Source organism: Gallinula chloropus (assembly GCF_964237585.1).
Source record: "Gallinula chloropus genome assembly, chromosome: Z".
Classification (NCBI taxonomy): Eukaryota; Metazoa; Chordata; class Aves; order Gruiformes; family Rallidae; genus Gallinula; species Gallinula chloropus.
The window spans coordinates 70,272,709-70,300,690 of record NC_140089.1 but is presented as its reverse complement, the minus strand read 5'-3'; the positions used below and the strand labels follow the sequence as shown (position 1 = coordinate 70,300,690).

General features: G+C 39.5%; 1 protein-coding gene across 1 annotated transcript; it reads right to left on the bottom strand.

The window, feature by feature from the left end:
* Nucleotides 1-104: 104 nt before the first annotated feature.
* DHX29 (DExH-box helicase 29) lies at nucleotides 105-27,786 on the bottom strand (the record flags this gene model as incomplete). The annotated part of the gene is made up of 27 exons (XM_084278729.1): nucleotides 105-689; nucleotides 1,407-1,503; nucleotides 3,248-3,379; nucleotides 5,170-5,472; nucleotides 7,420-7,513; nucleotides 8,160-8,296; nucleotides 9,266-9,490; nucleotides 10,164-10,239; nucleotides 10,895-11,023; nucleotides 11,628-11,716; nucleotides 12,321-12,405; nucleotides 13,313-13,433; nucleotides 13,644-13,788; nucleotides 15,680-15,820; nucleotides 17,354-17,530; nucleotides 17,625-17,768; nucleotides 18,545-19,141; nucleotides 19,564-19,687; nucleotides 20,713-20,878; nucleotides 21,457-21,618; nucleotides 21,903-22,029; nucleotides 22,438-22,563; nucleotides 23,686-23,828; nucleotides 24,190-24,319; nucleotides 24,875-24,988; nucleotides 25,744-25,817; nucleotides 27,609-27,786. The coding sequence occupies 27 exons, from the start codon at nucleotides 27,784-27,786 to the stop codon at nucleotides 634-636; spliced, it is 4,092 nt and encodes a 1,363-aa protein (XP_084134855.1). The 3' UTR covers nucleotides 105-633.
* Between the last annotated feature and the right edge of the window lie 196 nt (nucleotides 27,787-27,982).

Sequence of the window (27,982 nt, the reverse complement as noted above, 5' to 3'; positions counted from 1 at the left end):
AAGTGAAGCAGCCAGATAATGAGATGGCTGATAGGATAACAGTTCCTGAGCTGGTGTTCCCTAGGACAAGACCCCTTAAGCAGACCATCAAAACAGCCTCTGTTAAGAAGATGGGTCATCAACACACTTTTTAGCCTAGAGAAGACTGAGGTGGGATCTGAGCAATGCAGCAAAAACCATACAACAAAATAAGATGCATCTATAAGATGCACTGCTTTAGAACTGTAAACTTATTGATTAAAAATAGGAATTACCAGATGAAACCCAGTTGTCTTCTCCTTGCACGTGTTTAATGGAATTCTACTCCAATGATACTCAGGACCCAACCCAATCACTACCACAATCTGCATCACCAGTGAAAAACAATTGCCACAGCCATTTTGATATTAGAAAGAAGCTGCTTCCATACATCGTTCGTAGAGTCATACAAATGGCACCAAATTTAAAAGCTAAACATATTAAATGGTCATCTTTGAAAATGATAAACAGAAAGGTAAATTCTAGGCAAAATCATGCAGTCTTTCCACATTGTGGATGGTATCAGCCACATGAGCATTTCAATACTTTCAGTTAATGCTGGAGTGCCTCTTTCCCCTGCCATTACTGAAGCTGTTTTGCTACTGATGTCTGTTTTCAGTTACCATTCTCTGTTTTTATCAGTTCTTTGATGATATGCAGGACCTTGTCATCTAGGAGAGAGAACAAACACAGTAAATGGAAGAGAGCCAGCTGAAAAATTGATTTCCAAACCCAAATAAAAATCAGAAGCCAAGCCTGGTTCTCAGCAGCTTAAAGTCTTCATGGTTTATGCTATGCCAGGCTCTAAAGAAAGACAAGCAATTCTCATTTGTGGAGCAAAACTGCCAACACTGTCCATCCTACATCATTAGAAAGTTTATGAAATTACTCAGTGAGCTGTCTGTGGCCATTTCAGTATATCACAAGAGAGACTGACAAAGTTATGTACAGATACATCAGCATACAGGAACTCCCTTTCTTCCTCCCCACCCCCAATATTCTTCTGAACATCCAGTGTTCAAAGTTTATATTGTGGTCCTCTACCCCTACTCTGGAGGCTAAAATGCACTCTTAGCGTTAACTTACATTGCAAGACATCTTGAGTAACACTTAAAATTCATCCATGCCAGAGGTTTATCACACAATCTTACTTCTGTTTTGAGATTCACATCTCACCATTACCTACCACTACACTTTGAATGTTACCAGGGCTCTTTCAAAACAGAAGTTGTGCAGATCTTTGTCCATTTGAGGTGAACCACATAATATATGTAGGATTAGTAATGTCTCTCTAGGGAACAGAGAGATATTCAAGGCACCCTACCCCTACTGGGTGAGGATACACAAGGTCTATTTAATAAGAGAGTTAACATCAGCAATACAGTTACCTTCAAGGGACATTTTAGGGTTTTCAAGCTTCTTCTTTAAAACAGACTCAATGAGAACTCTTAGCTGTTTGAAAATTACCGCTATCTTTACAGGAGCCTATAAACAATAGAGAAGAAAATGTTTGCATTACTCAGACATTTTTATATCAAAACATAGACTCACCGAACCATAGAATGTGTAAGGTTGGAAGGGACCTTTCAAGGTCATCTAGCCCAACTCCCTTGCAGTAAGCAGGGACATCTTCACTGGACCAGATCGCTCAGAGCCTGACTAAGCCTGACCTTGAATATATCTCCAGGGATGAGGGCCCCACTATGTCCCTGGTCAACGTGTTCCAGTGATCCACCACCCCCATACTGAGAAATTTTGTCCTAATATCCAACCTAAATCTCCTCTTTTCAAGTTTAAAACTGTTGCCCCTCATTCTACTGCTACATGCCCTCATGTAGAGTTCTTCTGCAGCTAAACAGATTAAAAGATTACCTTACACATAGACAGTTATAGCAAGATGCAAACATGATGCATATACATAATTTTAAGCATATGGATAGTGTACTCATGAGTGGCCTTATGTTATTCCCTCTTACGTTTCAGCACCTGCTGCACATAGCATTGCAGCCTAAAGAGCAGCAGCTCAGAAGGAAACTCAGCACGTTCCCCACACATCACAAGAAACCATTATATGGGGAAATCATTAATTTACTATTTGCTACTCCTTCTCCCCCTGCCCCCCAACTATAGAAGTACAAATTAATTTATACCCAAAATAAATTATTTATATGTTTCCCTCTCAGAAGGTCTGCCTGGCCCCCTAAAAAAGTAATTACAATCTTCTAAATCTCATGAAGAATTTGGATATCTAGAGCCAAAGCTTTTTCCAGCAATCTTTCATTTTATCCTCACCCTATTCCAGTCTTTATGACTTTCGTATAGCACCTGTGGTACAAAAAGTAGTGAAAAAAAGGACAAAATGCAAAGTATTTTGCTCAGAATCTTAGCAGAAAAATAGCAATTCTGAAACACACTACAACATGTAACTGGTACAGCAACCACACCACCTGTAGCCACCCATGGATCATAAAAAAATAAACCCACAAATGAGTTGCTTTTTAAAATTCCCTATTCACGACAAATGGTGAACTTATTCAGAGAGTTGCTTGCACAAGGAGAGTGCAAAAATACTAAAATGTTTTGTAGCTTCTAGTCTTCCTTTAGTGCAACACAGGGCCCAAAGGAGCACAGAAAATTGCAGCCAAATGGTTGGCAGTCTAGCGAAAGCCATTACTTGCCATTTAAGAGAATTTACAGATGATTTTGGTATTTCACACTCAGTTTTTTCATTCCCAAATGCAGCTTTCCATGTGGAAAGAAAAAACCCTAAACACTCCAGGCAATGGGTATTTTTGCCTTTTTTTTTCTTTTCCAAAATAACTCCTTGGGCTATAAAGCAAGATAAAAAGTATTTTAAAGATACATATGTACTTTGATGCTTGTAAGTTTGTAAAAGAAGGTAATACAAAACAGCAAACTCATCTGCCTTCGGTACCAGCTCTATAAAACAATGTTTAGTCTATATCCACTTCCAATACATTTTCTGAAAGAACACCAGCCTTCTTCATGGAGAAAGAGAGAACTGCTTTGTTAGAAGCTCCCTATTACAAGCGTGTTCTTTCAAGTTCTATTTACTAAGATTTTACTACATTTATATAAAATTCAATTCCCTTTATTTCTCCTTCCTTCCTTCCCTTTGCCTTCATCCCATGTATACAGTTTTCTGAATTAAGCTTTTCCATCAATTGTGTAACAGGAAAGACAAGAAGTAGTTATCGCTCCAACGCACCTGAAAATGGATCCAGCCATCAACTGAGAGGAGACGCTCCCGATGCTGTACTTCTATATCCCCACCAAAAAGCAAAATGGGGAAGGGGGATATTAAAGTAGTCTCTCTCAAATAAACTTTAGTGTACCTCACCTGCATATAAACAAACAAACACAATCACTTAAAACAGCAACAACCCTGAAAGAAGCCACAAAAAATTGTAACATCAAGTTCAACTGCTACTTTTAAAAGAAAAAAAAAATGCACTTTATTCCTTTCAAGACCAAACCAACACACATCATTGTACACAGAAAAACCAATGGCAATTTGTCTGCCCTAGGCCACATAAAATAAATCATCTCTAAATGACAGGCTTGTATGCTAACAGGAAATTAGTTAAAGCCACAATTTTCTTGTTGAGATTCAAAGAGAAAGATGTTAGCCTGGCGCTGTTCAGAGAAGAGACATTAAAATGAACAAGCCAACTGAAGGAGAAGGCAATTAAAACTTGTTACACATCCTACTTAGAAGCAGCTGGTTTGTCAATCCATCTATATCCACACATGCACATAGAGATACATGGGCCCATGTGTAGTCACATCCACAGAGTAAATGATGGTGTTCAGCAAATGCTGCTTCTGCTGTTGGAGCTTCTCAGAGATGGAATGGGACAGGAAGGTGGTGTAGTGGGAAGAAAGGAAACAAGTGCCTCCTCACACAGAAGCCCAGGCTTTCTTTGTTCCACTGTTCCTAGCTATCTTGTCTTTGTTCCTTGCTGTCTTGTCCTTACAGTACAAGATTCTTGGGGGAAGGAAATATTTTCAACTCTTCAAAAAAATACTATCACTTCAAACGCATAAGGAAGTCTCATGTAATCTGCTGTCAAGGATCTGGTGTACCAGAAGCATACCAAAATATAACCACCTGAATTTGGCAATGAGAAAATTTTCAGTTGTAAGGGGGAGACTTCACTTAGGCAGGTCAGTTACAGCTGGCTACTTCACTTGAAGCTGTTACTGGAGATGTGGCCTGTACCATGTTTGAAAACCTCAGAGTCTGCTTAGAACAGCCAAAAAGAAAAGCACCCTTTGAAGCAGTACTACTACATAATACTGCTTCAAGTCATCATCTTATAATCAACAGCACTGTACAAAAGCCTCAGTGATAACACACAGAAAGTTCCTTCCATTTATAGCTATTAGTTTCACCATGTACATGATATTCAGCCTTAACTTGCCTTCAGCATTCAATCTGCTGAAGGGTTAACTTAGAAATCAAGAGTGTCTGATTATTTTGTGCAAGATATACTTTGGATATACATTTCAAGTTGAAAAGTTAAGGCTGTTATCAGGAAGGCACATGCTGGAGTAGGTCAGGCCTTGAAGAGGCAGCATTGTCAACTTGACAAGAATACTGAAGGCTGGTCAGACAGATAGCTGGACCCAAGGAAAAAGTCAGCAAAGTCTTCTAGTTGGTGTCCTTGGAGGGAACTGTCTCATTGTAACATGAAAGGCATGCCTTCAGGGCTGAATAAAGACCCCGGATAAAGACCCACTAATCACTGAACAGGCATACTGAATTTAAAAGGTACTGGATCTTTAAGATGAAGGGAGATAAACTGTTAGTACAGAAGGTGTGACTAATAGGCCGAACTAACACCCTGAACTGTATGAAGTGTACCAGTACCAACGTGCTTGATTTGTGGGAAAACACCATGCACCCAGGCCTGTATTAATATGCAATGTCTCCCTGAGTGTGTGAAAACTGACTTATGGTACACTGGGCCACAAATCCACTTCTCGGACAATAAACGGACTCACTTTCACAGACTTCAGGATCACTAGATACTGACGACTGAGGATGAACAAGACATTCAGACACTGATATGCATTCATTAGTATTAGAGGCATAACTCCACCTTTACATAAAGTATCTCCACTTACCTTCTCCTGGTAAAGCAGCCATCCATATGTCTGTAAGTCTCTATTTACAGAAGAGGGATGCACTTGAGCTTTACCCTGAGCAGTTTCTACCATGCAAGCCAATTTCTCTGTAATATCCACAGACTTTGCATATAGTATTTTTCCTATGTTGTCATACAGCCCTGCAGTCAACACGGCTTTAAGAAGAGCTATTTCATGGAGAGAAGGGGATTGTATGGTTCCATTTCCATTCCATCCACATTGCACTGCAGATGCTGTGAACCCTGCTGCTCTGACCACCCTTATGAGTTCCTGCTTCACATCCTGAAATTAGGAAGATAACAGTAAAACTCTGAATTTAGAAAGGCAGATACTCCATTCCATCAGCAAGCAATGACACTCCCTTCCAAATATTCGTATTTTCCAGAGGAAAACCTTTTACTAGAAAAACTATTTGCATTTTCTGCAGCCACATTTGAATGCTGTCTGTTTCTATGACAAAAAAACATTCTGGAATACAAGATTAAGTATATGGTACTATATACAGTGCAAATATTAAGTCTCTCACCTATAATTCAAATACCCCCCCCAACATTTGTATCAAAGATCCACTTCTTAAAAATCACTCACCCAAAATTAAACAGGTGTCCCAGTTTTGCATAGGTGGGTGCTGGGAGAGAATGGGGGGCTGCAGAAAATGGCTGCTGTGAGGAGCAGCCAGAAGGCCCCAAAGATTAAACATTGGCCAATTCAAGGCCAGAGTTGCTGCTGACCAAGGCTGAGCCAATCTGCAATGGTCACAGTGCTTCTGGGAACTGCATTTAGGAGAAAAAAAAAACCCTGCAAGCAGCTGCATTTTGCCACCAGAGAAGGGAGTGAGATGATGTAAGGAGCTGTGCAGACACCAAGGCCAGTGAGGGTTGGGGAGAGAAAGATGCCCCAGGTGCTCGCGGTGAAACCCATGGTGGTGCAGGTGTCCCCCCACAGCCCATGGAAAAGGCCGAGACCCAACCTGCAGCAGGTGGAGACATACAGGAGATGCTGTGACCCACGTTGGAGCAAGCCCCTGCCAGCACTTGCAGCCCATGGAGACAGAGACACAGACGAGCAAAGGAGAGATTTGCATTGGAACAGGTTTGCTGGGGGGAGGCTGGTGACCCCGGGAGGACTGGGACTGAGAGACACTGTGATTTATGACTGCCCACCAGAGCAGTGACCCACACCGGGGCAGCTGGTGAAGAGCTGAAGCCCCGTGAGAAAGGAGTCACGCTGGAGAAGATCGTGAAGGGCTGTCTCCCCTGGGTGGGACCCCACGGTGCAGCAGGGGAAGGGTGTGAGGAATGAATGCCCCACCCCAGCCAAGAAGTCCCTGCCCCTCCCTGTACCACAATGGAAGAGGAAGAAGGGAGTGAAATCATGAGTAAAGGGAAGTCTGCTAAGGAGGGAGCTGTGGGGGAGAGGTAGAGGTGTCTTAAGATCTGGAAAACAGCTCATGAAGAAAAATGACCAAGAACCCCATTCCCCCAGTCCCTGCCCCCTCGCCCCATGTCACAACAGGGAGGGAAATGATCACTCAAGTGAAGCCTTCTGAGAATGGAGGGGTGGGGAGAGGTGCTTTAAGATCTGGTCACACTTCTCATTACCCCACTCTGGTGTCACTGGGTGTGCAGTGCAATGAATTAGAGAGTTTTCTTTCCTTTACTCTGCATTGAGTCTGTTTTGCCCATGATGCTGATTGTGGAATGGTCTCTCCCTGTCCTTATCATCACTCCTAAGCCTCTCAACATGTATTTTCTACCCTGTCCAACTAAAAAGGGGAGTGATAGACTGACTTTGGAGGGCGCCTGGTCTCCAGTGAGGCCTAAACCACCACAATAGGGAAGACCAATTAAAGCATTTTCTCACAGAAAATAAAAGGCTATTTGCATAAGTTTATGGCTCATCATTCAAACTAACCGTAAACATACCTGTTCTTTGATATTGAGACTAACACAACCCAAGTATTTTAATTCATATGTTTTGGTTCTGTGAAGTAAGGATTAGCTCCTCCAATGACATCGACTGGAAAGATTTACAGCAATGAAGTGTGCATATCAAAGCTCAAATGCAAACACTGTTACCTTGGTCAAGTAAGGTGACTTCATCAGTCCCTAGCGTTTCACTTGTTTTGTCTAAAATAGTAACTCATCACCTCTTTCAAAGTACATAACGTTTTCAGAGGGAAATTGTAACAAATCACTTTTGAGTACAGAACAGAATTATATGGTTTACCTCTAGAGTTAATAGTGAAGTCCTATTAAGGAAATACCTTCTGCAGTAAGTCATTTCAGCACGATACCCCCCTTCTTGGCGAGCTCTTTTCCACCTAAGGAAAAAAATCCTGGTTTACAACAGTAAAGAAGGAACCACATCACAGTTATCATAATGTAAAAGTGGTATTAAGTTAAAAGGCAAGACTGTGTTTTGGTCAGTATTCTCCACTCAAAACTAGAAATAAGTGGCCTTAATGAATGAATGAATGCTGCTGGTCTAAAAGCACTGCAGGGAACATGCATGTAACAAATTTAACAGATGCTAACAAAAATATGAGGTAATATTCTCTCTAAAATTACTCACTGTGTCTTGACAGTTGAATCAAAGTCTAGGTGTGTTTTTTGAGACTTAGTGATAATATCCTAAAAAGAAAACTATTACGGGTGGACTTTTTTATAGTATGTATTTGTACTTTTTAAAATACATGATATTCAGGTCAGCATACCACAAACAGTAAATAAAATATCTAAAACGCTAAGATAAACAGACACAGTATATCTCTCTCTGTGCAAGCACAGGAATAAAAAGATAAAGTATTACGCAACTATCCTTTTGTATATTTAGTATTCTATTATTATTCTGGGAAGAAAAACTTGATGTGCAAGCAAATCAAGAGAAGATACTTATTAAGGATTCTTTACAGAACTGTTACTTAAGTGTTATCTGCATCTAGCCATAAGCACAGAATTATCTTTTACCCCAGGTAGGCATTGTAGATTGTTATATGGTCTGAAACTGCCATTTCTAGTGATGATTTTGCAAGATCTGCTTCATCTTTTCGACCAATTGGTGTGGTAAATGGAGATTTTTCTGTCATAACAGCAGCCAGAGTTGCCTGCAATTAGTGAACACCACATCATTTACACTTGTAAGTTTACGAATATTTTATCATACAAATAGTTTTAAATTTTCTTTTACAGTAATATTCAATAATACTTTATCTGCTACTAAGTCTCAAGGAAAACTCATCACCATAAGAATTTTTTTACATAAAATTCAGAATTAGCTTATATTGAAGACGTCACTTACATAGTGCCTTATATACACTGATAAAGAATATCAACCTCACATGAAATGGTTTGTCAAGTGACAGCCTAATACCTGATATAATGCAGTGAAGGTCAGATTGAAGGACTGCTTTTGATTATACCACATTAGCAGAAGATAATGAGAGAACAGAGCATTTAAAACTTTCAGTTTTCCGTAACTAAGATACCCATGCTTCATCGTAATCTGCTGTAAATTAAATTGATTATGTGAAAGTATAAACCATGCTGTAGTCTTCATACAGTAAGTTACCACATCAGTTAGTTTGCATCAGCATGTTCTCAGTCCACAGACTGTGGGGTACTCCAAATTCATCTAACCCACATAATAAGAGGAGTTTTTCTGTAAGTGTCATACTCCCTGGGATCACAACAGATAGAACTGGGGACCAAGAATGATTATCCTCTTGTGAACAATACTTAAGAGTTTAGAATCTTACAATCACTTTGCTTGGAAAACACCTTTACAACCAAAGAGTCCAACCATAAAGAACACTTAGATTACTCCCTTCCAGATGCCCTCACCTTAAAATGTTGTAATTTCTTGCACTGTCCTTTCAAAATACCATGTTTCAAATAAATCATATAGGTGTGGTTCCATTTGACATGGGGAGAATTCTAGCGACTTCTCACAGAAACAACCCCTGTGGCCCCCTCCCCCCCAAAAACCTTGCCATGCAAACCCAATACAATTGTAAATAGATCACTATTTCTATAGTTTGGGGTTTTTTTAATGTACGGTGTTTTTTTAAACTTACCACAGAATCCAAGCAGCCAAATATAGCACCAAATATAAGCATTTTGCCAATCTTTACATTGACAGGGAGGGCTGCAAGGTGCTGGCCCAATGGAGTCAGCTTGGGCTCATTTACCAGACAAGCCCCAATCTTCCTCAACAGGTTCATTGCATTACCAATTACTTGCTGCTGTGGTGGGTCTAATGCTCTGGAAAGGAAATCTTCAGGCGAGCCTAGATTGCATTTCTGTGGAGTAAATGGGCACATATTTCAATATAAAAAATTACTGTAACAAGCTTTCATAGTAGTCACAAAGGACACTGGGAAGCTGCTCTCGCAATCAAAAGCCCACATTTCCTCCACTCTAAGCCAGCCTCTTGGTTCCCAAAGTGCAGATGGCACCCCACATTAGGTTAACAAAACTTCATCGTTCAGGAGGACTTCATGCAGCACCAACACTGATCAGAGAAGCTTGTTAACAATAGTCAGAGATAAGTGGGAGACTCTCAAACGTGATGAGATACAGTTCAAACTGGCACTAGTTTGCCAGGTTGATAGTTTTCCCCTTGCATATCCTACAGTAAGTATGGGGAGAGGGAGAATAAAACTGCTTCCTTAAGCAGAAATTAACTAAGCCTGAATTGTCACTCTGAAGTAAACTGCAATAGTATAGTATGCTATTCTCACTCAGCAGCATGTTCTACATTTTCCAAAACAGTTGCTAGGTTCCTCCCTGCCCTGGTGGGAGAAGGTCCAGTAACTACACTGGATTAGGGCTATCCTAGCAAACCTTTTTAGCTAAGGTCAGTAATCCCCAAACCAAAACCACATGATAGATAGTATGAGGGCATAATTCCTCCAAAGGCATATGTAGTATTTTTAGCTAACAAGGTCAGTAATTCTAAAACCAAAACTGTACCATAATATGAAGGCATAACTCCTCCAAAGGCACACGCAGTATTTCTGGAACAGAATATTCCATGAAACTTTCAAACCTGCAATACCATAAAAACATACAATCAGATTCATTCAATTTAATCTTTTAATTCAATTTACAAACTCAGGTTTTACATGCTCATTCTTTGCAGATATTCTTTAGAGGGACAAGGCACAGGGGCAACGGCATGTATTTTTTAATGCATGAGTAAACTGTTCATCCTTTGAATTAAGGCCTGTGTGGTAGTTTGGAAAGCAAGAATTTTAGTGAAACAGAGGGAAAGGCAGTAAGACCTCAATTTTCAAAACAAATTCTTAAAATGCATAGCTCAAACTGAAAGTTTTGCATGTGGCTACAATGCATGCTTCTTTGGTTATTTCAAAATACTCAGCCTTCAGACAAGCAAGAAGAAAAGTTATGTTACAGCAATGGAATAAAGTAATTCTGCACTGTTATATAAATTGCATTTTCTCCATCTCTTGTCCATAGACACACCACTGCAGAAGCTTACAGGTTTGTCTGATAAAAAATGCAAAGTTCAGGAGGGAAGGCTTCTGTGTACTTGATGCACAGCAGGAGATGTTAAAAACTCATCTTCTACAATTCCTGGGTGCTGTACTTTCCCTTTAATTACTAATTCTTTCTTCCAAAACTTACTTATTTCAGATACATTTATGTGACTTACAAAATCTTGTTCACTATGTTTACAGTACCTGTCTCTTGTGTACATTCGGAAGCAGAATCCATCCCTAACACGCCCAGCTCTTCCTTGTCGCTGCAGAGCACTAGCTTTACTAACAAAGGTCTCCTCAAGGGAGCTCATCTGACTGCTTTCATGGTACCTTAAAAATTGGAAAGCAAGCACCCATTCAGATTTCAGGATTAAAATTTCTGTACACACTTAAATACCAGCATATTGGTAACATCTCATTAGCATTTATTTTGAAAATACTACATTCTGTTTTTAAAACTAAGCATATCTGGGGGAAACTGCACATTGTAGACCCTTGGATACAACTCTGTTGTAACACTAATGAAAAGTGTAAACACGGGAAAATAAAGGATCTGTTTTATTTATTTTATCTCCCTAGCAATTCAGAATTACTCTTTCCAACACATTCTGTAGCACTCTTCACATTTAAAATGGTCCAAAAAAACCCCACCCCTTCTAAAAGCTGAGATAATATAAAAAGGATTTACTTTTTTTTAAACCAGTACGTAACCATGATTCTCCAGTTCTATGAACAACTTCCCTTGTTTGCATTACACCATTTGAAAAGCTGAAGAAACGTCCCAAACTTGTACCTGAACTGCTACCTGTTCAATAAGCTCAGCACATTTGAACTAGAACTGCTAGTTTAATAAGGACACTACCAAATCCTTGCAGTAAATACTTCCAAATATTTACAGTAATCACTGTATGACTGATGAAAATCAAACTCTCACCTATTTTCTTTCGTTCTCCCAGTATCAATTACAAAGACAACATCTGGTATCGTAATACCTGTCTCAGCTATATTGGTCGCCAGAACAATCTGAAAAGAAGGAAGGTAACAAAAGAGAATTGTGGAATGTCTGACTAACATTCTAATCCATATTCTAGAGTAAGTTTGGTTATAGTTTTTTTTTTATCCAGAAATGTTTCTTCAGATAATCTGACATAGGATTAAAATATACATGACTGGAAAATAGTTTAATCTTCCCTAATTACTAGGGAATCAAAAGTTAAGTTAGAATTTTGCATTCTTTGTTCTATAATCCATCGAAATTACTAGCTAGTACCTGCCAAAATTCGTGAACTTTTAATTACTGCTGTACTATTAAAATACTATTTTCCTAGATAACAGCTGTAGGTAATGGTTAACAATAGTTAAAATACAGGAAAGCAACAATTGAAGAAGATCTTAGAAAAATACTAGGTTTATAAATCTGATTACTTCAGGTATTCACAGCATGCTTGCTTATATTTGCTAGAGACCACCAAATTTGAAACATTGTTTCTTCGCATTGTGAAAATTACAGGAACAATTGTGTTTTTTGTGTAATTCTATAAAATCAGTTTTTAAACAATTTGGAGTTGTACCCACAGAAAAGTTCCTCCTTTCAATGGTGAACTTTGCCTTTCTAAATATATCATACCTTTCTAATACCAGGAGGAGGTACTGTAAATGCAGCTGCTTGATCTTGAGTTGAAAGAACAGAATGCAAAGCTATCAACTTGTGCCTAGAACAAGAAATTGCACTGATCAGTGTAAGCTTATTAAATTAAGATACAGTAAAAAAAAGAAACCCAAAAAATAGACTAGAACAATGACTACAGTTTGGAGAAAGCAATGATGTAAACCTGAAAGAGTAAAACTTCGTATGATTAGGTATGAAAGTCTGCTTAAATGTTTTACAATAACATCAAGAAAGAATAGCACCATTAGTTCACAGGGCTGTTCTCTTATATGACAATGCAGGAAAAACACTACTACTGCACAACTTAAGGTTAACTTACATTAATAGGCTAGCAAAATGGGCAACTATGTGTCTGTGAACCACAGTTCTATACGTTGTGCTTTCCAGACAAGAGCCATTATCAAAAAATCAGACACAGCTTCCAGCCTCAGTAATAAAGGCCTTTAGAGGTGAAACAGCCACAGAGCTTTGTACTTCTCTTCTAGACCTCGACATCAGACCACCTATGAATCTCTACAACTTTACCATGAATATTGTTTTTATGTCATCCTGTTGCTAACTTGTAGTCATCCAACAAAATAAATTTCAAAACTCTGTCACTACACCACTCTGCCATTCCTCTTGGTAGGTTACTGCCTCTAGCTATCTTCTCAGGAAGCAGTCACAGAAAGCTATACCCACGTACAGCAGCTTCCATACCCCAAGAAGCGGAAAAAGTAGTGAAGTCCTTTCTAACCTTGCTGAATAATAAAAGGTAAAAATGTTATTACTATAATATTCCTAAACACCTGACACTTTGGCTTGTCTAATTTTTAGATAAAGAGTACGTTGTACCACAAATAGCTCAAAGGTGTAACTGTTGTCTTCCCTTTCCAAGAGAGGCTGACGGCAAAACCCAGCAAACACTCACTAACTTAGTAGTTTAACTTCACAGAAAACACCTGCATTACCTGTCACGCAAGTTAAATCTTCTGTCAGTTGAAATGAAATCATACAGCTGTTGAATATGGGCAAGGCCTGGTAGAAAGATCAGCACAGCACCCTCAATATTCTTGAACTGGGGACTTCTATCTGGAAAGTTACAGTACAGGTACATAGTTACAACAAACAGACATTTGTAAACAGCTTCACTTGAGAACAGGAACTAATTTTTGGCCCTGCAGTAAAGGCTTTTTAGGATGTATCAGTCAGAATGAAGTCAAGTACCTAATTATCAGTAGAAAGCACTGGAAAATAAGTCCAAATGAGAGGCACAAGTATATAAACTGAAGTAGACTGTACCTAAGTATACAAGCAACTCCAAAATAAGTTCAAGGTTGATCTTGTAAGGGTTCATGTAGAAGACAGCCTGCTGCGTACGACTGCTATACTTTGCATAGTAGGGTCCCAAATCAATACCAGATCCAGACTGGACTGGGACATGTTCCTAAAAAAAAAGGACAAAGAAAATTGTATTCTCAGTGTTTTAGAGGAAGGTAAGAGAACTTGTCATTCACTTAATTTAGGTTTAACAGCCTTGGTGTCAGCTGGGATGGAGTTAAATCTCTTCACAATACTAGTATGCGGCTGTGTTTTGGATCTGTGCTGAAAACAGCATAATACAGAGATCTTCTCATTACTACTCACACAGAGCCAAGGCCTTTTCTACCTGCAGGCAGGCTGGGTCGGGGGCACGAGTTGGGAGGGGACACAGCTGGAACAGCTGACCTCAACTAGCCAAAAGGATATTCCATATCATATGATATCATGCTCACTATAAGGTGCTGGGGGAAGAGGAAGGCAATGGGCAGCAGCATATGGAGTGATGGCATTTATCTTCCCAAGTCACCATTACATGTGATGGAGCGCTACTTTCCTGGAGAGGGCCGAACACCTGCCTGCCTGTGGAAAGTGGGAAATGATTCCTTGTCTTGCTTTGGCTGTGTGTGTGGCTTTTGCTTTATCTATTCAACTGTCTTTATCTCAACCCAGGAGTCTTTTCTCTCTTCCAACTCTCTACCCCATTCTGCTGGTGGGGAGAGTGAGCAAGCGGCTGTGTGGGGCTGAGCTGCTGGCTGGGGTTAAACCACAAGTTTGAGACAGAGATTGAGATAAGAGACATTTACTAGACTAACTTCCCACCAAAATCAACGTAAGATTAAATCACAGCCACCTAAATAACCCAGGTATATGTATCTACTACTACTACTACTAAACAGCATCCCAAATTAAGAGGAAAGGAGAAAGTAGAACTTAGTCTCCCACTTCTCTTCTCCCTGACTTCACTCTTCTCAACTAATGGCTAGAATGAAAATTAAGAGCAAATTAGGTGGCAGCTCCTGCAGTGTTTTAGAGCACAGAAGAACAGGGGAGGGAAAATTAGCAGAAGAAAGATATCCAAGTTGTTTATAAGCATCTTAAAGTTACATACTTGGCATAAGGGCACATGTTGAAAGGCACTATTGTAAATTATTTCATTGTTAATCAATGCACTTAAGTTTGCCACCACAAAGCCTTCTGCACTGAAAGCTCAACAGGAATAAACCACAGAGATAGAGAGTGGTTGTGTTTCAAGCAAAGGAGGCTGTTGTGATGTATGGTGTAACTATCACTATGAAAACCACATGAGAGCAGTGCACATTAAAGCATAGTTTTCAACATAGGTACGTGTTTTATCACATCAAGCTAAATGGTCCCACACACGTTTTGAGACAGCAAGTCAGAGTGGACCACTATCTACCCAAAACATATACAGCCTAGTTGAAGAACCTAAGGTGCCTAAATTTAGATAGCATTCATATACTCTCACCTTTAAGAATTTTTATCCTAATGCAGATATAGCTGTTACTGCAGAGTACCGCCAGGATTAACCGCAGCCTCTTAAACCTGAAAGTTCTATACAATGATCTTGCATAAATCACCTCATGTAACATGCCAAGTTGGAGGATTCCAGGAGTTTTTCAGCTAAGGAGGATAAGGCCTTGCCTCCTCTGCTCTTAGGTTCACTACTTAGAATTCTTTGTGAGTAAAAACCTAAAATGCTTTGCCCTGCTGCTGCTTATAGATCTAGAGCTGGCATTCTGTGCAAGAGAACTCAACATCAAATACAGCAAAACCAAAGCAGCTGTAAAGGAGTGACAGACAAACGTAAGAGTGCAGCATTACTAAATGTTTGGTTCACACTGCAAGAGTGCCATTGTGTCTGCCTTTTATCAACTGAAAGAGTATTTGAAATCATCCAATCCAATCCTATTTAATAAGAGCTAAAATGATAAAACAGTAAGGGAAAAAAATAAAACTCAACACTTCAAAGCCAAAACTAGAAATGCTTATTTTACCTGATACTTTGTAGTGCTTCCTCCTTTGCCAGTAACATTTATTGTCACTTCCTCCTCCTCCTCCAAGAACTTCTGACAATATTCTGAGTCTTTCTCCAGAACATAGCCAGTTGCTTCAATTACATCTTCAACATGGAAAATCTTTAGTAAAAAAATCACAGAAGAAATACAAGGCATGTTAAAAATCTAACCAGCACCTTTTGGGGTTTTTAAAGCTTAAATACAAAGCTGAACAGGGCATGGAATTCTTTTAATGCTGTGGTAGACCTTGCAAATTTCAACTTCATCTTTCTTACAATTTTTTAAAGTCTGAACTTAGAGCTGCTATGAGATTGTTAATGAGCCCCTCCACATGACCACTAATACTACCTTTACCACAGCCCATGAGACACGCATGAAAAATGTACGTAAGAGTTAAATGGCACAGTTGCATGGGATGGGGGGAGTTCTTTAATGCTTTCTTTTTTACTTAGCTTCATCAGACCACCCCCCAACAAAAAAACCCAAAAAACACCCAAAAAACCCACCAAAATGTCACTGATGGACTAATTTTAATCAATTAAAAAACTATTAGAAAAAAAATAGTACACACCTGTACTTGAAAGCACTAAAGCTGTATTTTTAAAAGGAAAAGGGTTACAAGCCCTTGAAACACATTTACAGATTCACAGAACAGTAGGGGCTGGAAAGAACCTCTGGAGATCTAGTTGTGCTAAAGCAGGATCACCTAGAGCAGGCTGCACAGGATTGCATCCAGGCAGGTCTTTAATCTTGCCACAGGAGACTCCACAACCTCCCTGCACAGCCGCTCCCAATGCTCTCTTTAGATGTTGAAACGTGGATGAGTTTCCCTCAGCACCTTCCCTTCTCCAGACTGAAGGGACCCATCTCTCTAAGTCTTTCTTCACACAAGAGATGCCCCAGTCCCCTCATCATTTTGGTAGCCCTCTGCTGAACAATCTTCAGCAGTTCCCAGTCTTCAGGTGAGCCCAGAACTGGACACATTATTCCAGATGTGGCCTCATCAGGGTAGAGCAGAGAGGCAGGACAACCTCCCTCAACCTGCTGGCCACCCTCTGCCTATACTGGTGCCTGGGGTTATTACTCCCAAGGTGGAGGACCCCACACTTGCCCTTGCTGAATTTTCTAAGATTACTCTCTGCCCAACGCTCCAGCCTGTCCAGATCCCACTGGTGGCAGCGCAGCCTTCTGGTGTGTCAGCCGCTCCTCCCAGTTTTGTATCATCAGCCAAACTGCTGAGGGTACACTTTGTTGCCTCCTTCAGGCCATTGATGAGTATGTTGAATAAGACTGGACCAAGCACTGACCCTTGGGGCACACCACTGGCCACAGGCCTCCAACCAGATCTTGCACTGCTTACCACTACCCCCTGGGCTCTGCTGTTCTGCCAGTTCTCAACCCACCTCACTGTCCATTGATCCCACCTGTGCTTCCTAAGCTTGGTTACAGGGATGTGAAGAAAAACAGTCTTTCTGAAAATCTTGCTGAAGTCAAGGTAGACAACACCCACTGCTCTTCCCTCATCCCCTCAAATACATATCATGATTAGTATTTTTAGAAACAAAGTGATACAGGTTTATTTTCTCACTAAACAGGCAAACACTGTTATGGGCATACAAAGTGTCTTGCATAATTAAAGAAACATTTACCTACCTCAACAGGGTAACTCCTCCCTGAGATCCTTAAAATGGGACAGTGTGAAAAATAGCTAGAAAATTTCTCACTGTCAACAGTGGCACTCATTAAGATGAGATGCAGGTCTGAACGCTTATGCAAGATCTCCTTCAGAATAACTAGCAGGAAATCAGACTGGACACTTCTTTCATGTACCTAGGATTAGAAAAACGTTAGCTATAGCAAGGTTTCAGTATAAGCCAACATCTAGAATAACTACAGCTTCTGCAGAATAGTAAGAGCTAATAACCTCATCTACAATAACATGAGATACAGTAGAAAGAAGACCATCTTCTTGAAGTTTACGAAGCAGGACACCCGTTGTACAGTACAGTAGCCTGGTGGCTTCTCCTGTTCTTGATTCCATACGAATTTGATATCCACACAGAGAATTCTTAAAAAAAGAGAGACATATTAAAACTGTAAAAGTAACTTAAAATACTGTATGAGCTAGAGATATTAAAAATGAAGTGAAATTTAAATACTGTTAGATTCAGACACTGCATATGTTGCTGATTAAATACTATGGTGAATGACTACCACGCTGTTTTTTCACACACACACTTACTTTTGCTAACAAAGGGGAAAAAATCTGAACTCTACAACTAAGTTTCTCTAGAGGAGAGAAGAGATGGTAAACTTGGTGCTCTTTTCAGGGTTCTTCAACAGTCCTCAAACAAAAATATTTTTGCACAAATAAATGACCATAAAACATTCAGGATTTTGGTTTTCTTCAAATAACAAAATAACTTATGTTGGAAGAAGCCCCTCTCAAAGAAGGGTCTCAATCAAGGGCAGAATGGATTCTTTAGAGCCTTATTGAGTAGAGTTTCTGCATTTGTAATCATAGAAATGCCACAGTCTCCAGGCAATCTGTTCCAGTGTTTGGACACCCTCATCATGAAATACTCTTGCTCTTAATCACCCAGTTCAGTTTTTTTTAGGACATATAGATGGATACCCAGAGGTTCACAGGTGACAATTTGGAAAAACAACTGACACAGCAAGAAGCCCTTTTTAAGTGAAAATTACATCAAATTATGTGTTGAAGAAATAACGTTTTCACTTTGCGCCAACAATCCAGACCCCTTCCCACAGCTCAGTGTCTACAATTCTATGATCCTCTTGCATTTGATCAAGACTAGTGAAGTGAATTTAGCCACATCTTACTTTTCCTCCTGGTCCTGATTCGCAGCCTAGCTCTTCACAAACCCTGGTCGCTAGACTTACTGCTGAGATTCTTCGGGGTTGTGTGCAAACAATATTACACTTGTTTGATCCTTCATCTAGCAACAAGTCTTCTAACAAAAAATGGGGCACCTGGGTACTCTTCCCACTGCCTGTTTCACCAGCCACAACAACTACTCGATGTTTTTTAAGAGTTTCTACAATTGAGTATCTGTGCTTAAACACTGGTAACTCCTGTCTCTCTTTCAGAAGCCTCTGGTATTTGGAGGAACTCTGCAGCTTTTTGAACAGAATCCTTGAGGGTTCCAAGTTATCTGTATCTGAGGTCTCAAGGGAGAGACTGCTGAAGTCCTCATCAGAAACTAAATTTTCCCAGGAATCTTCAGGACCCTCAGATGCTTTTGGTTGGTTTTCAGATTGTAGCTGTTGTTGCTGTTTGAGTTTGTTTAATAATTTAGCAATAAAGTTATCACGAGGTTTGTTGGTTTCTATCTTGTTTTCTTCTTCCTTTTTCTTTTCAATATCCCTCCATTCTAGCCACACATCTCGGTAGGTAGGAGGCAGTAACTGATGAACTGACTGCAGGTGGAAAAAGCAGAAAAAAAAATTTAAAGTAACTTTATGTACTACTTACACATAAAGTGTTATGGATGCTAGCAAGTGAACTTGAGTGACAAAACAGAAGCAGGGAACTATTTTTAAGTGCAGATGCTGTGATAACAGTAAAATAAACATCAACAATACACTTATTTTCAGCTGCCTCACATCCTTTACAACATAAAAAGAACAGTATTACTTCCAAAATGTATTCCTCTCTGTATGCTGCAACACATACGCATGACTACAGATAAAAGCAAATAAACATATTATACAAAGAAAGAATTTAATTGGAAACACTTCAATAAACTGGGTTTTTTTTAGAATTTAACTTCAGGTATTAGAACAAACAAGTGCAGAGGCAGATTCCAGGCTAAGAACAGTAATAATGATGAAAATCTTACTTGTCCTTTGGTTAAATGATAGAGGGCCAAAGTAGCAGCCAGATGTTGTGCTTGCATACTATCTTCAGTTACAATTGTAGGACACATTGCCATTATATCACCTGATGATTTGGTAATCCTGACCCTTAAAGAAAAATTCATACAAGTATTTACCTTAATTTTTGTTACCTATATAAACAGCGTACCTGTTGATGTTTTTGTTTAAAATAGAAGAGTGAAGTAGTTCAAATAGCAAAACTAAACTAAGTAAACTTAAATGTTACTCAAAACTAACTTGTAAACAGAAACAGCCAACAACCTCTTTTGCTATTCAAACTCTTCAGCAGCAGGTCAATGAATTTGTGATACTTTTTCCTCTTAATAAGAGTCTTCATTTTCTTCAAAGGAGAAATAGTTGCATACATACAGATCACCATTAAGACTAGCTGCTTTGAAGATGGACTAAATATTTGTTTGTGTGCTTGTGAGTATTTAGCATAGATTGAGATGACAGTTAATGATCTACTGAAATGCAAGCATCTCTAACAGATATACCACTGAGACCAACAGCCACATTTCTGATATTCTTAGGGGGACAGTTAAAAGCTACTGATTTACTTGAGCAAGAAGATAGGGTCTTTTACTTGGTTCCTTCAAGAAACATTAGTCATTTGTAATGCCATGTCTACTTTACTTGTACACAGTGATATTCTACTTTATAACCCTGTATTATAGGCTCATTTTCTGAAAATAATTTAAAAATCACTGTTTTGTTAAACTCTAGCTTTCATACAAATCTTTAACTTTCACTTTAAATAACCTCCAAAGGGGTTTTGGTATTGATATGCTTAAAATCTATGATTTAATATATTACTTTGAATAAGAATACAAGAAATTAACTGGACTAAATTTCTCTCACAGGTTTGCTTCAGAACCTTTCATTCAGCAGTACATAATTAAAAATTAATCCTTTCTTTATGGGATCATTCACTAGAACCTCATTTTTTGCATAGTGTTCAGGTAAGTATTACTTTTGCAGAGCTATTCAGAGTTAAATACCTCCCTGGTGGAATAAAAAAAAAAAACAACAAAAGATTCTGGGTAAAAAGCACTAAATACATTTTTAAAATGAAACAAAAGGAAAATGTAAGGTTTACAGCAAATACATACCTACATTTCCAATATTTTCCGACTGCAACTTTTTCAAAAGCAGGATTTGGGCTCTTGGGAAAATTTTTCCTGCACCAATCAATCAAAAATTGTTTTGGAGATTTACCAGTCCAGCTTCGAGAACTATAATCAAAGTTCCTTATATCTAGCGGTTCTTTCTTCTTCCCTGCAAGAGCAGAAAGACACATTTTAAATCACCTAAAATTTATTTTACATTTTTTTGCTAGCAGAATGTTTTCTACAAATTCATTTTTACTAGATTACTAGAGAGCAGTATTTTCTGAAATCTTTTTCAGGAGTACCAATACTACTACACAACAAATTCGTGCTTTTCCCAAAGGAGTATCTAGCAGGAAAATAATTACAGTATTTTATTACTCATCTTTAATCTCCAAATAATTTAAGAACATTCACTAGATTTTTAGAAAATTATGTAACCATTCAGAGGCTTACAATGAAAATAGTTTAAACAGATGAGAGGGTGACAATGGAAATCATAACTAACCCGCCAAAAAAAAAAATTCAGACATGACAGTATGTTGAAGGCTGTTTTTGCCATAATCTGTTAAAACAAATATAGATTTCTTTAAAGTCAGCTTGATTTATGAGGTAGTCCACCTGCCTCTTCCACAATCTGAGCTTGATGACTCAGAACAGCTATGCAATACAACCTAGACAAAGAAGAACTGGTAACAAAAATTTACAGTAAGCTTTAAGCTTTTACTCAAACCATTTTCAACTCACCTTTGTCTTCCTTTGCAGCACCATCAGGTTTTTCAAGCAAGCTCAAATTAAGGGTGGATTCTTGAGGCTGAGGTGAAGGAGTTTTCTTCTTTTCATTTTGTTGTTGGATTGAAATCTTTACAGATGGATTAAATACTGGATGTTCTTCAAGTACTGACATTTCTGTCACAGAGAGAATAAAACTTAGACCACCAATTGCTGCACATTTATTTTTCAGAAAAAAAAAAATCAATTACATTAATTCATAATGAGCACCCAGAAAACACAGGTAGTGAAATGTTACTGATTTACTAGAAGTTGACCCACATGGTAAGGCTAGACTCAGGAAAGCCTGTAATTCACACAGGGGCAAAGAAGATAATGAAATCAATTAAATCTGACTCAGACCCACCTGCGCAAAAAAACCACTCAAGCCACAAAATAATAGGTAATTTGCAAGGCTTTACCTTGCTGAAGCCTTCTTATTTTCTCCTGTGCTACTTTCTGGCCTTGCTTGTCTTTGTCTTGCTTGGAGATGCTTGCTTGTTCTTTTGCTTCTGAAAGCTTGGCAGCCAGGTGTACATACCTCTCATTCTATTTCAAATAGAATTATTAAACACAAATTGAATACTGTAAGCTTATCACTTTTAATGAACTTCACAATAACAGTGGGTTTTTCGTCCTTTATACCAAAGCTTACACAAAGGGTGAACAATTAGTTTTTACGTAGCTAACAGTCAAATCCTCTCTTTCCTAATCTCATTAAGCCATACTTCAACACTTTCTTTCCAGCACTACACATTCAGCATTTTGAGCACAGTGCAAAAAAAATAAGGAAGGAAAAACAACTTAGGAAAAGAGAAGTGTCAATGCATTTGCTCTTCAGTAGACTGCAAATGTAAAAAACTATTAAATCCACAATTTTTAACAAATACATCCACCATTTGCAGATGGATTAATCAGTCTTTCCAAAGACCTCCATTAAGTGTTACTTTATCTTACTGGGTCAAACTTTTCTTCATCTGACTCTTTCGCAGACTCATTCTTCTCTTCATCACTCTGTTGCTCAGCATATCGTAAAATCCATTCTTTCATATTTACTTCTTTCTCTTTCCCCACATTTGTCTCCTAGGAAGAGCAATGAAAGTTAGAGGGAATGATAACAGTGAGTAAAAATACCAATGTTTTCTCTATCAGTATTTAGGAACTACTGATTAAAATATTATATACAAGTAAGTTACATAATGTATATAAGAAAAACCATGGGGTCAACTTCTCCAACCAGGGTAAATGTCAGGACAGGCAACAGGCCTGCCAGAAGCCTGACTCTCCTCACAAAAGACATAGGCCCTGACAATAGCCACGAGTTCCTGTGAAACAGGAAAGTTACTCATGCTGAGAGGATTTGGGTAATCACATTCTCAAAACACAGCAGCCTTGAAGACCAGGGTACAAAGGGCCCTAAACCAAGAAGGAGTTATGGCAAGGTATTTGGGAGTAAGTCAACATGTCAAGAACCAGCCATAACAGACAGTCAAAACAGCGGGTGTGCAGATGTTTTTTAGACATCAAAGGTAAACTTATGATGTTTAGCTACAAGATATGCTTATCAGAGCTCGTTATAATTAATAGCCAATCAGATTGTTGTGAACAGTGTGTGTAAGCAATTCGCAGTTTTTTAGCTTGCCATGTCTGCATTAACAAATGCATATAATCTGTGTGATTTCACCCAATAAAGGGCTTCACCTAAAACTCACACCGAATTGCATGTTGCCCATGGCCAATTGCTGCAGGTAAACACCTCACAATATGCTTAGAGCAGCTGGACTCATTCTAGTGTTAAAATTTGTGTCACTTTCACAGGATATCTTTTAAATGACTATGTCTGAGACTCAATAACCACACAAACCAAAACACTATAAATACACAGGGAAACCTAATCCCATACAGGGACAACATAAAGAATGACATCCATAAATAATCCGAACTAATTTCTCCATTCCAGCAAAAAAATAAGCTACACTTTACCACGAAAGTGAATTATGAAGAACCTTTTAGACTTGATGTGGAAAAGTTATCTTCTACTGACCATTCCATTGAACTTTAAATTACGTGGGTGTCAATTATTAAGCATATCTATTTTCAGAGGTTTTTCACATCATTATTAGAGGCCAGTGTAAATTCTGTACTTCAGGAAATGTGCTTTTTTTTTTTTTCTCCAGCAAATACAAATTAAGTTTCCCTGATTACCTTAGTTTCAGGAACATTTTCTTTCTTTTTGTTATCTACTAAGTGAGGTGGAGGGTCTCGTCGTGACACAGGAGAACAAAATTTTGCTCTAGGTTTCTGTTGCTCTTCTTCAAACTGCTGGCTAAAACCTTCAGGCAAGGCATCTTCAAAATAAAAAACACGTCACAGAACATGTCAAATAATTATTACAAAAAATCTTTAGAAGCGTGTTGAAGAACATAAAACCAGCATGCCTGAAATAAAATTAGACTTCAACATTTTGATAAGCCAGCATTCTGATTGTTGGACTTCCATAAAATCCTAGGAGTAGGAACAAGAGGTCTGCAAGACCTTATATGCTAAAACATTGTACAGAACCAGTTATCTAGGAAAGGAACACTGGGATGACTGAAGGTCTTAATAATAAGGTATATTTAACTATTACTGTGAAGCATTTCCATGCCAGACCTGATTCTATTACTCTTGTGTCAAAACCTGTAGTCAATTCTCTGTCACCATACTCACCATCAGGAAGGTTTAAACAAAGCCAATCAAGTGCAGAGTGAAGATCACCACCATATAAAAGTGTATTTTTCATTGCTTCTTCAATGTGCTCAGTCTTAAAAGAGAATCTTTGTAAAGCCATGTATACATCCTGTAAAGAATCAGAAAATACCAGGATTTGATCTAGCAATCTAATATAGGCTTGTAAACTCTTATTTCCCACCTATCAGATAACAGGCATTAAATGGAAGTAAGCAGTATAAATTAATATATCAAAAGGCTGATTAGAAAATCCTGGTTTGCATACAAAGCTTACAGTATTGTTATTGTAACTATGTATGCATACATACAAATAGTTTTACATTCCAGCTTCTATATAGAATTTATTTCTTAGAAAAACAAACCTACAATTTTCTATCTCTATAAAACACACACAAAAAATGTACAAAACATTAAGACATTCATATTAAGCTTTATTCATCTGTCTGAAGACTCCTATTTTAGAAAGAATAAAGAAGCATCATTCTTACTAAGCATGCTTGTTTATTCCACTGACTAATCGTTAGCCTAAGTACTAGAAAGCATGCTACACTAGCTTGTACCACATACAGAAGCATAAGTATAGTATGGCATGATACAAATGACAAAAAAGAAACTGTTTATTCTAAAACAATCAATGGCTGGAGAATAACAACTTAAACTCTACCTGTAGTTTCTTTGCAGTAAGTCTTTTGGAAATCATTCCTTTGTCATCGTTTTGCTTTTTATGGTCATTGATTATATCAATAATTCTTTTCTCCAAATTACCATTTATCATTACCTGCACAGAGGAAAATAAGTTGATACAAAGCAAAACATTACTAATTTTTATGACATGTAAGTACTTTTCATGGCTAAGGAAATAAGAAATCTGTCTGCCATTCAAATCAAGTTTTCCAGCTTTCTGAAGCACAGTAAACATTTAATATAGGGATACTTCTTTTCTTTTTATGTCTACAAGCTGTACACTTTTACTGGAAATCGTAAAGTTCATTCCTTATTATGGATAAGGCCCATTTACATATTCAAAGAAATTTGGTATGTCTGGGGAAATACTGTAAGGAAATTAAAATAAATTCTTTCTGAACGAATTATCCTCCTCTTATAACTGGTATAAAATAAGAATCTGTGACCCTCTCCTTCCTCTCTATCTTCAAAAAATAATCTATTTTTAGCAAAATAATGTTAGCATTTTTAACATTTTAAAGACATGAACAAAGCTTCGGTTACTACTGAGGTTGTTATACTAGAATCTATGTTCTTCCTCTGACAGGAAGAAGAATTCTCCATACAGCAGAAGCCCCAACAACAGATCTGCATGCAAAGTATCTGACCCTGTCAGTTTATCCCTATATCTTAAAGCACACCCAACATATGAAACTCAAGACTGTCAACATCCAATACATCAATGTAGTTTACCTGCATAAAGTAATACTGAAGAGCCAAGAAAGTATTTACTCAGCAGAAAAAAAAAAAAAAAAAAAAAAAAAAGAGTACTATGAAAAACAAAGTTGTTTTACCTAAGAGGATACTTGCCTTAAGGATAGATTTATTTAGATTTGCAGCAGCACTGGAATCTGTTGTTGAACTAAAACTGTAAGTTTTTGGACCTGCAAATCGCAAATAAGCACCAAGTACACAAGTCAAATAAAGAAAACATTGTTTTCAGTACCTAAAGCAAACCGAACACACACAGGATAGTGCAAGCAAACACATACTAATTTGACAGAATCATGCAGGTACGTAACAGTAAGAGCTACAATCAATAGTTCAGGAAGACCCTTGAGTGAAGAAAGGTATGATTCTCAGTAGGCAAAATACAAAATCCCAAATGGCACAGTGAAATGACATGTAATTGTCAGCTCTCTACGCTGGAAAAAAGAGTGCCAAATAGGAATCCACCATTAGCTTCCCTATCAAGCAAAACTAATGAGCTTTTATTACAAAGTGCATAGCTATGCAACAGAGCTCCTTGCCACTAAAGCTGGGGATACTGGACATTTGCTTCATAGCAAAGAAATCCACCAGTCTGCCAGAGGACTGAATAAACATTCCACTCCAAGCCTTAAGTCACAACTGGTGTAGGATGTTAAGAATACCCTACCACAGTACCACTGCATCTCCCACCTATTCTTACCTAGGTACCTGCCATTGGCCCCTATTTAGGAGAGGGTACTGGGTTACAAAGGCCTTTATTCCTACATACTTTTAATTCACACAGTTAGAAAAATACTAATTCACAAAGCTATTCATTGTCACTAGAATGACAACTCGAAGCTTGCTGTTGTATTCCATTGTTTTCAGAGGACTCATCCTGTTTGTGGCACTGCACAGGAATAAAGCAATTGAGCAGCCTCACATCTCTCCTCACCCATGAGGCTGCAGAAGGACACAGCTACCTCCCACCAAGCAGGTTGGGCAGCTCATCTGTGCTGGGCTCCCTGCAGAGCAGTTCCAGGAGAGCCCATTTTTCAATCAGTACTGGGTGTAGGTAACAGCATTAAAAAAAAAGTCACCTCTGTTGAGGAACTACAAAGAGTAGTTCGCATTTGGGAGATAAATCACTGGCACTTGCCAGCAGGCTGTTCAACTACACAGTATTTAGACTACACTAACTTACTTTTCACTGACATTAACTTATTTTTCACATCAGTGGACAACCAGGGGGAGAAGCAGGACAGTTCCTGAAGTGAACTGAGCACCATGGTGTTGAAGGACTGGGAGACACAAGAAATATATGTAACAGAGCCCAAATCTGGAAAAACGCTGAATGTGTGTGAAAAGGTTCAGGAAGCTTAAGTTAGTGAATGAGAAGCCTTTGGATTAACAGGTTGGAATCTCAAAGGGCCTGGCTTTTGCAGGATGGCAGCCTGCAACGCAAGCTGTCACTGATGCAATAACTTATCTAACAAGCTCTAGCAAAAGAGATCTACTGCAAAGGCATCTCACAGTGCTGCAGCATAGTAGTGCTTTATTCCAAATCATGATTACTGTGGTCTTAAGCACATACAGAAAACAGACCTAGAGAAGCAGCTCCCCATAGGGAAGGCACCCCACCAACCCTTGGACAGCCCTTGCTCTGCAACTGCCCATTCTCTAACACAGGCTTTCTGTAACTAACCGAACATGCCAGTGCCGACACGGCTGGCGCGTCCCCACAAGGAGTAAAGCCAGACCCACAACGCCTGCGCCGGAGGGACCTGAGGCGCCTCGTCTGACGCTCGATCGGCAGGCCTTTCCCCGCAGCGCCGCGGCCCCCGGGCAAAGGCAGGCCGCGCCCGCGGGAGCTCCCGGGCGAAACCACCCCTCCGCGCACTCCCGGCCGGCTGCGACACCCCTCGCCCTCCCCGCGACACAGGCGCCCTCGGCGCTCCCAGGCCTCACGCCGCGGGGCCCGGTACCTTGCTTGACACGCGGCTCCTTGGACGCGGGAGGCGGCCGCGGTGCCGCCCGGCTGCCCGCTTCCGCAGCGGCGGCGGCGCCAGCCTCAGCAGCGGCCCGAGCCCGAGCAGCGGCGGTGGCGACGGAGGCGGTATGGGCCGCGCTGCCAGCCCTCTGCTTTTTATTCCGGCCACCCATCGCAGCGCCGGCCCAGGCGGCAACCGGTCCGCTCCCTCAACCTAGGCGTAGCTCCCAGCGCGGCCCGCCGCTCCCTGCTGGCGCCGCCCCCTATTTGTAGGAGTCCGGAGGAACTCCTCGCGGTCGCCCGGCGAAAATCAGGTTCCGGGTCAAAGGTTGCTGTCGGCCGCGGGGGGTTGTGGGCAGGGCCTGCGGG